This window comes from Carassius carassius, chromosome 4, assembly GCF_963082965.1.
Source record: "Carassius carassius chromosome 4, fCarCar2.1, whole genome shotgun sequence".
Lineage (NCBI taxonomy): Eukaryota > Metazoa > Chordata > Actinopteri > Cypriniformes > Cyprinidae > Carassius > Carassius carassius.
The window spans coordinates 28,794,767-28,804,745 of NC_081758.1; the positions used below are offsets into that span (position 1 = coordinate 28,794,767).

The 9,979-nt window shown below is 36.6% G+C and overlaps 2 protein-coding genes across 2 annotated transcripts; one reads left to right on the forward strand and one right to left on the reverse strand.

Annotated features, from left to right (window-relative positions):
• Positions 1-750: 750 nt before the first annotated feature.
• Positions 751-6,490, reverse strand: LOC132130876 (POU class 2 homeobox associating-factor 2-like). Its single transcript, XM_059542728.1, has 5 exons — positions 6,186-6,490; positions 3,807-3,907; positions 2,696-2,738; positions 2,270-2,574; positions 751-1,556 (listed from the first exon to the last, which is right to left on the reverse strand). The coding sequence occupies exons 1-5, from the start codon at positions 6,196-6,198 to the stop codon at positions 1,140-1,142; spliced, it is 879 nt and encodes a 292-aa protein (XP_059398711.1). The 5' UTR covers positions 6,199-6,490; the 3' UTR covers positions 751-1,139.
• Positions 6,491-7,243: 753 nt separating this feature from the next.
• Positions 7,244-8,291, forward strand: LOC132130884 (uncharacterized). The gene is made up of 2 exons (XM_059542736.1): positions 7,244-7,372; positions 7,454-8,291. The coding sequence occupies exons 1-2, from the start codon at positions 7,368-7,370 to the stop codon at positions 8,103-8,105; spliced, it is 657 nt and encodes a 218-aa protein (XP_059398719.1). The 5' UTR covers positions 7,244-7,367; the 3' UTR covers positions 8,106-8,291.
• The last annotated feature ends 1,688 nt before the right edge of the window (positions 8,292-9,979 follow it).

Genomic DNA, 9,979 nt, shown 5'->3' on the forward strand with positions numbered 1-9,979 from the left:
CATCAGCGAGGAAACATTGACCCAGAGGAATTCCGGTGTCTTTTCAGGTAAAAAGCTAGTCCAAGTGAATATAAAGTGGACACACTTAGGGATATAATTTAGATGTTTTCTCCACATGGCTTGTATCGCAGCACAACAGTAACCTCTAACTAAAGCATTACAGACTGAGGCGAAATGGACACACTTGGCTAAGCTAGCAGGTTAACGTCACATGTTTTTTTCCTCTGAGATCTACTTTAACATCTGAACTGCGAAACAACGTCTATTTAACGATTCATACTAACGTTACCGAAGCTAAAGTTGGCCAGTAAGACTAGTACACATAACTTTCATCTGAAAAAGCAATATGCTAACATAACAAATGTAAAACAAACTTCAGAAAGTTTGACGTGCGCTGCTGTCCAGACGAACAAAAACAAAAAGCGCCTAGCAACGCTATGGCTCGCCAATAGAAGCCCTTATAATAATTAGTACAAAAGTAAATAACTTATTTTGATTTGTATATTTTAAGATTCATATTTTGTTTATTAGTTAGGCGTTTAATTGCATGATACATTTATGACTTATAAGAGATAAGTTAACTGAAGTGAGATATATTTGCACAGGCGATGTGTTTGTTTCCTCATTCACTCCTGTCACCAAGGGGGCCTTACTTAACAACGAGGTGGCGTCCTAACAACAGCGCTCGTTGGCTCCTTCAGTTCTGTTCTATAAAGATAAGACACTTTCTTCAAACCAAAACATGTTTATTTTTTATATTGCCATTCCTGACAGAAGTCTAACATGCGTGTTGTTTAAAGAGTGTTCTTTGATATCATTTGCGATTTATAATCGAGACCAGTCTCAAGAGGACTTATTGAAAATCTAAGAAAGGGAAAAAAAAGCGAGCATTTCTTCTAATTTATTCTTGAACGCCTGGGCATGTAAGATGCATAATTAAACCCTGAATTAACTAAACTATTAACACATATTTTTTTGCTGTATCATTAAACATATAAACAGTTTAAAATTGTATATTGTGACCAGCATTTCTTGAGGAGGTGATGATGAACCTGTATGATCTCCTTCTCTATAAGGATAAAGAGACTGTGTCATTGCAAATGATCAGTCCACAGTCTTTGTATTGTCATTTAAGCCTCTTAAAAAGCCCTCCTAGTCTCATATGACAACCAGGAGCCAGTTCCATCATCTTTAGCCCAGGATGTAGTGTCACTGAGAGACACCACTCCACCAGCAGCCTCCTCTGTGGTGACAGGTGTCATCTTCACCACAGCCAGATCTCCAGGTGAGGTCATGTACGGTGGGCAGGAGTAGCTGGAAGCAGTGGTGTAGGATGCTGCTGGGTACGGGACGTCTTCCAAGGGTTGTAGGGTATAAGTCTGAGAGCTGGATGGGATGGAGCTTCCACTGCGCCCAGAGGATAGACGGTATGGGGAGGAACTCCCAGAATCAGGCCCTCCCAGGGATGGGGAGTCTGCCACAGAAGCTGGACCCTCAGGACATATGACTTCTGACTGACTGACCGGGTCTTCTGATGGCTGATCCCAGGGGTCTCTCTGTAGCATAGAGAAACACCATTGCTTATTAATCTTTTCATTAATTTGGTTAGAAAAGGGGTCAATGACATTCTCCTATCTATTAATTCATTCAAAAATACATTTCTGTATTAAAATTCCTTTTGATGTGTATAAAGAAACAAGACGAAAAACCTGTTTGGCATAGAAGTAGTTTTGCATAATCCTTTATTATTATTTCTTGGGGATTTTTTTAGTAACAAATTTTGTATATGAAAAAAAAGTTTGTTATATATAAAAAACTTTTTATGTCATTAGGTTGTATATTACTGTTCAAAGGTTTTTTCAAAAGTAATTATTTTAAAATTCTCTTATGAGAGAAACCTTGAAATCGTTTGTAACATTGTGAATATTTTAATGTCCTAGCTGAATAAATGTATTAATTTCTTACAAAATAAAATAAAATAAAATAAATAAGTGGTGCAACTCACCACTTATATTACATTATACAATATTTACAAATTCATTATATTTGTGAAAAGAAAATTCCTTGAAAAATATATTTATAAATGTGCTTGTTAATAATGTGTAGTCTTATTCTTATTTCTTCTTGGCAGATTTTTTTTTTTAGAGCCATTGAATTGAAACTTTCATTTTCAAAACCATATAAAAACCAACATAAACACAAACAGAACTTGGCAGATGAGTTTTACAATAAATGAGAGAGATTCTAATGCTGCAGGAAGTGTGAATACCAAATGCAAGTGTGACGATGTCTCTCCAGACAGACTTGGTAGTAGTGTTGGTAATGTAGATGGTGGAAACAGTGACCCTCCACTGGTGGTATAAGATGTTGGCCCTCTGTAATCTCCATATGAATCAGGAGTGTAATAGCTGTCAATGAAGGAAGGGTAAGAGGAGGGGTGGTCGTACGAGAAGGCCTTGCTTCCCAGCCCCGAAGAGTAAGTGTCTGGTGAGTACTGCTTCATGGGATGGCAGAGCTCTGAGTCTGGGAGGAAGGATCTTCGCATACTGTAGTAACCAGGAAGCATATGCGATCCTGTAAGAGGAAGCAGGAAATTCTGTGAACTCCCTGATTCAAGAGGAATTAGCCTCTCACTGAACACACCTGTCTATCTAATTAGATCTAGTTGTGTATAAGATTTACCAGAAGGACTCACCAGGCATTGGCACAAAAGCTGGCTGAGAAGAACTACTGCTCGTCTGAAAACCAAAAAAGTTATAGAGTCAGTTGATACTAACACAGTCTGTCTATGTGTGTTAAACTTCACTTAAGAAGACGGCATGTAATGAATCTCCCTACAACATAAAGGCAAAGAGAAACAGTGAAGCCAGTGAGAATATGGAGAAAAAGTCAGGAAGGCAAGTTTTGGTGCTTGTTCTGTTGAAAGCCAGGCAAATCATGTGGGAGGATATTTGAATATGATTTGCCAGTGTGACAACAGCGCTCCCCCCTCGCTCTAAATGAACACCTCCCTCCGGTGGAGTGTGTGCTCTTCTCATGAGATTTTGCCACAAGGATCTAAGGAAATCATTGGATGACTGGGAACATACCCCAGTTGACTCTGTGATGTGCTGGGGAAGAACACAGTGGAATTAAGATAATTTGTTTAGTAGATATTGTTCTTTGTCAGAGACTTGCAGGCACTACATGACAACATATCCTGGATATTCTGTTAAGAGAATTCTTATAGTAATTAACTATTTATTTCTATAATGTTTTTAATTCATCATTTAGAATATGTAATTTGTATCTCTTTGCTAGTCTGTTGTTCATATATATATATATATATAGAGGACAACCACCTCATCTGAGGCATTTGCATGAACCGACTTGTCCATTAGTTTCAATAAGGACACCAAACAAAACAAAAGCAGACAACAACTTTAACCCAGAGTTCACTTTAGCACAAGGACTGTCTGTTGTTTTGTATTTTGTTGCAAACCCCTTAGTGATAACCTCAGTTAAGGCTTGAGTTTAACCGTCTACTGGTAACAATACCTGTCTGTCCCCTTTCAGGAAGGTAGATCTGATTTTGGCAGGTGATATTTATCTCTTAAAAGTAACAGGGACATGACAAGCTTGCGCTAAACAGTGTTGCTGTGTGAGAGATATCTTACACTTATATTTGCTTGAATGTTGGGAATGTAAAGTTCTTGGATTTAGATACTAAGCAAAAGACAAAAAGAGTATAATACTTCTGGATATGGAATGATCAAGATAATATGTGAGAAAATCAGACCAGACGGTGAGAGGGATGGCTAACTTACACTGAATCGGGGTGCATTTGTTTGTCGTAATCGCTTCTCTGCAAGAAGGTCTTTGACTGTGTGCTTGACTCTGACACCTTGGTATACTCGCTTGGAATACTCTGTGGAGAGAAAGAAATGTATTTACGATGTTTAATGTCTGGTGTTAGGAAACAAAGAAAATAAATAATTAAAAAAGATGAAAAACAAGAATGCCATGCTTTATAAACCTTCTGGTTAGTATGAATTGTTTAATATGAATAACCGGCAATAATAAATGTGTGTGTGTGTGGGGGGGGGGTGACTACATGTATTTATATGAATATATAATAAAGACATCTCTTCCAAAAGCTTTCCACATTGATAGTGACATTATACTTCAGAGCTGTGACTTTTACGGTTCAACAAAGCAACATTAGCCTAACAGTGAGGATATTAAAAGTCTTTTTGGGAATAAAAATATCACTTGGGCATATCACTACAGATAACTTTAAAACACCAGTTCAGAGTAAGTTTGCTATAAGTATCTTTTGCATAATTCCCCAGTGTTCACAGGGTGGCCATTACTGGAAACTACAAGATTCATAGTTTTGCAGAATATTCGTTGGCACTGTTCATTCACAATACATTGAATTCAACATACATTTTTGAAGATGAAAGACTTCTTTGAAGAAAGAAATGGTGTTTTCTTGTAAAACTTACTCCGGTAATCTTTCTTTTATTTATAACTTCGAAAAGGCCCATGCTTTCTTCTGACCTGTAGCTTCAGTAATACAGACCTGACCAAACTATTCAAACTTTTTTTTTTGATTAAAAGTTTTTACATTTTTAATTTTAAAATATCTGTTAAAAGTTGGACTGTGTAAAAGCATACAGAATTTATTGCTTAAACCATTGTGTACAACCACAGTTGTTTTAAATAAACTCATAATACAAATAAGATCAATATAATGTGTTAAATATAAAACTGAATGTGTTTTAAACAGTATGCATTTCTTACAAATAAGTCCCTAATTGCAAAAATAAAAATAAAATAAATAAATAAATGATTCATGCTTGTTTTCTTTTGTTGATGAGATAGCATGGTTTAGGGGTGGAAACTGTGTGAGTAAAATAGATTTAATACACTGTAAGTGCTCTTGATTAGCAGCTATTCATACAGTTCAGTAATTTAAATAACATAAACATTATGTTCTTGTGAATGGAGATTCCATCAACTCTATTCAAACATCAGCCACGCATGGGCTTAAGTTTCAATAGAAAACAAACTAAACCTTTCAGAAATGTTAATCTCTAAATGAATAACTCCTGCTATAAAATCTGTTAATGTACAGTTACTGAGAGCACATACTTAACTATTTTTCACACCCCAGCTTGGGGAAAAATAATTGTAAAACATTTAGTGTTAAATACTGCTGAATAATTTGCAGTATTGGGAATTGGCATATTTCAGATCCATAGGCAAACAGCAGTTGTGTTGTTAGGAATGGAATTTCTCTCATGTTCTCTTATATTCTGATATGGCCTGTTTCCGTTTTCAGTGTTAGACTCTTATCTTGTCTTTCTCTCTCTCTCTCTCTCTCTCTCTCTCAGACACACACCTGTGGTCTAGGGTGTGCACGCACAGTTCTTTTGCCTGATATCATAATCCACCCATTAACAACCATAAATGGCAGTTGATATATAGATTAAGACGAGAGGGCTTGAAATGCTAATGTTGTCCTTGGTTTGATTGCAGAAAATGACTACCTTTAGTCATATTTACTACACTCTCTGGTCTGACCACTAAGACCACTGTTATAGTCACCTGGGACGAAACTAATTCTTAGGAAAAAATAATAAATAAAAAGGAAATCAGAGTGTCAAATACACACTGATGTAGCCATATAATTTTGTTATTTGTATTGTTTACTTCCCATTTCTGTTATAGCTTAATAACGTTCATCACAAGCCTATGTAAAATCCGTTCCAAAGCACTTTTTGCTTGTGTCCGTTGCCATACAGATTTTAACATGTATAGTTATTTAATTGTTTTATTTATTTACTTAAGTTTTACAATAGGGCCAAGGAAGGCTTTAAAAAAAACAAAAAAAACATTTACTTTAAAGCGAGGTATTCTTTCCCAGAAAAGGTAGATTTAGCTAGTAGATGTTTTAAATAGCCTACAGCCTACATTTATATGAAAAGAGCGAACAAATATATTATTAGGCTATAAACAAATATGCTGTCGTCGACAAACATTTGTAACACAACAACGGTGTTTAATTATAATTTACAAATACTTACGTAAGCACATTTAAATTTAGGCTAAATGTAGCTACAACCCCAGTAATGCGTTACAAACTGAACATCGAAAAAAAATAGTAATAATTTTTCATGAACAATCTCAGTAACTCTCACCTGTCTCCATCATAATGTTAGCTGAGCGCAGTCAGGTTTCTCAGTTCTTCAGTTTTGTTTTCTATTCCAGCAGCACTCATACACCACATTCATTATACCAAAGGAAGAAAGAAGATTTAAAAAGCCAAGCAGACATACATATGGTCAAGCTCACGCACCTTTATTCATACCCTTCACATGGTTTCGCTTGTGAAGCCTTCATCATTTGGTTAAATGCAAATAACTGGCTTGGAGACGTTTCTTAATAATTTGCATGTAGCCTACTGTAGATCAGAGTACACTATTAAGGCTGCACTGTTGAAAAATGGAGAGTGTGACAGCCGTATTAAAACCTTAATAAAAAAAAGAAAAAAAGAGGAAGGTCATTTTTCTCAGTGCCACATTAAGATGAAGACAAGAGAAAATATAAGCCTACAGAATCCCAAATATATAAATGTATGGTTTATAGGTGTTTTTAATTATATATATATATATATATATATATATATATATATATATATATATATATATATATATATATATATATATATATATATATATATATATATATTATTATTATTATTATAAAAAGGCCCTTTGCCAAAAACTTTCCTTTCGGAGGAAATGAGGTATACGGGGTACATGGCTAGGCTATGTAAAGACTGGTTTAATGTCTGGATGATTCATGCTTGTCACCGCTGGAAAAGGGGGAAAAGAACTAAGTTTGCTTCCATAACCTTTAACGTTAAATCAAAGTTATAATGGATGGTTGATCAAATGATGAAAAGTTTAGTTTTTTGTTACAGTGCATCAGAAATGTTCCAGAGGGACAGTAGGTCCTACTCTATCTGTAAAAACTAATTTAGGCCTATATAGCCTAATATAGCCTAGACTATTTAAAAAATAGCAACTTGTCGTGGGGATGTTAAACGTTTGTTTTCCTCAGAAAGGGAATAATATAAACCAGCACCGTGTGTTTTTTTTTTATTATTATTATTTTAAAAACACATCTATAAAACATCCGTTGTGTGTTAGTGTGAAGCTTAACACACCTTGTTTCGTGGGATCGACGATAACAAAGGCAAACCGCTTTAGAATCTCGCGATGTTCTCTCTCTCTCTCTCTCTCTCTCTCTCTCTCGGTGTTTTTCTTATGAAACGAAATCGAAAGTAGAAAGTTACCGGGTAACATAGAAGATACTGAATGAGGTGAGCAAATGTCAATACATTTTAAACATAAAAGCTTGTTTTAGTTTGTGTAAACTATTTAATTGTCGTTTTCAATCTTAGAATGGAGGGAGTTGTGTCTTTCTTTGGCTGGAAAGCTGTTAAAGACCGCACCAAGTCTCTGTCTGAGAACCAGGAACCGGAGTCTGGCCGTGAATATACAATGTTCCACGGCACACATTTGAAAAACGCCGTGACCATCATTAATAAAGGATTTGAACCCTCTAAAGATGGAATGCTGGGCCCGGGGGTTTATGTCAGTCGTAACATTGCGAAAGCCAAATGTTACCCGCCAAAAACTGACAAGAACGACAAAGTCGTTTTTAAACTGAAGGTGCGAGTTGGAAAAGTGAAGAAAATAGACTGTGACAATCACCCTCTCCAGAAATCGTGGCACAGCAGCGGGTACGACTGCGCGTGGGTTCCGCCAAAAAGCAACATCTCCGCCATCAAGTCTGGTCGCGAAGAGGATTGCGTGTGGGACCCCAAGCGCATCAGTGTGGTAGACGTGGCGTGCTGTGTGGATGACTCGAAACGCAGGGAGCTTCGACGGATGATTCAAAGTAAGCTGAAAACCGGCGGCTGCAGTCTTTGCCATCTCGACGCTTCTGTTGGCCATGATGTTCAGCCGTGCTGGGAATGCCAGAAAGACATCTGCCCTTTTCAGGAAAAACACGCGTGTAAAAGAAAGTTGAGCGAAAGAAACATGGTGTAGCCTAACAATCTCCCTGTATCTTTCAGATTATAGGTTTTTCTGACTTCTGTGTTGGGTTGTACATCCTTATGATTTTTATTTCCTGAACACTAAATAGTATTTGTTTAATTCATCTTTCTTTTGTGTGTAATCGTGTATAGATGTATAAGTTTAATTATCATTAAAAAAAAAATCACTTTCACATTATGTAAGCTGAAACATATTGCTCTTATTTTTTATGTTATTATGAACTGAGCTGTTAAATTATTTTAATTGTTAAAGTTTAAAAAGTTTTTAATTAAGTTTAAATAAACTAAGTGTTGTTCTTTGTAATGGAGATTAGAAAAGAAAATAGGCTATAAAAATCCTCACAAAGTGTTTTTTTAATTGATTTGATATCACGACTGAGGTGAGACCCTTGTGCAAGGCATACCCAACTGCTCCCCAGGTGCCTCAGCATTGGGTGTGTGGTTCACAGTGTGTTTGTTCAATTCTCACTGCTGTCGTGGATGGGTGAAATGCAGAGAACAAGGTCAACATACTTGGTCACACATCACGTCCTTTCCTTTCCTTTCCTTCACTTGTCTTCTTTACTTGTGGAACATGCCGTTCAAAGAAGGATAAGGTTGCGGCCCAATTTCGAGCTGCAAGCATGGAAGAGGATGGTTGTAGAAGCCAGTGACCACTGGGTCTGTAGTGCCAGATGGTAAGGTAAGGTAAGTCATGGCAAAACAAGGCACTTAAAGGGTTAGTTCACCCCAAAATGAAAATTTGCCCATAAATTACTCACCCTCAATTCATTCAAGGTGTATATGACTTTCTTCTTTCAGACGGATTCAGTCAGAGTTCTATAAAAAAAATTGTCTCTGATCACTCAGCAGGTGTTGCCGTACTTCAGTCCAAAACAAGTGAAATATAAAGCACCCATCCATAAAAACATGGCTTCGGTGGGTGAACAAAGGCCTCCTGTAGCGAATCGATGCAATTTTGTAAGAAAAATATCCATATTCAAAACGTAATAATCACTTTAATGTAGCTTGCACCAACAGTTGTACATGGAAGCAGCTCCGGGAACATGACGTAGGAAGTCAGCGCTGTGCATGCGCTTGTGAGTCTTGTGAAAACCAACTTTGTTAACAGGAGTAAAGGAGGAAAACAAGTCTCCTCTTGGCTTATATCGAAATCCTCGGACTCTCTTCTTTACAAATTCTCGTTTTGTACTTCTGATTAGTTGTTTTGTTTTGATATCTCCGCTGCACTTTCGTGTGTCACTTCTGAGAGGCCCATGCACAAAGCTGACCTCACAAATGTCATTCCCCCGGAACTGCTTCTGTGTACAACAGGGAGCGCAAGCTAGATTAAATTGATTATTAGGTCTTAAATGTGGTTATTTTTCTTTCATAAATGCATTGATTCGCTACAGGAGGACTTTGTTCACCTCCCCGGATCCGTGTGAGACACTTTTTTTAATATAACTCCAACTGGATTCGTCTAAGAGAAGAAAGTCATACACACCTAGGATGACTTGAGGGTGAATATAAGGTAAAAAAAAAAAAAAAAAAAATCTGATTATGATCTGCCACATGATTCATTTGATTTACCTGAAAAACAACTGGTTTGCTTTACCTTCTGTGCTTACTTTACCATTTTTTATTTTATTTTGAACAAAATTTATTTGCTAGTTAACTTTTATATAACTATAATAATTATTTATTTGACAGTGCATCTCTTTCTAAATTAAGGTCTCAGACAAAATGCCTAGTGTTGCCAATCCAAATCCCTGGAGTTTCTCTGAGTTACTGTGGCAGAGGAGCATTCTTGGAGTTGTTGTTCTCAGAATCAGAATCAGAATCAGAATGAGCTTTATTGCCAGGTATGTTCACACATACGAGGAA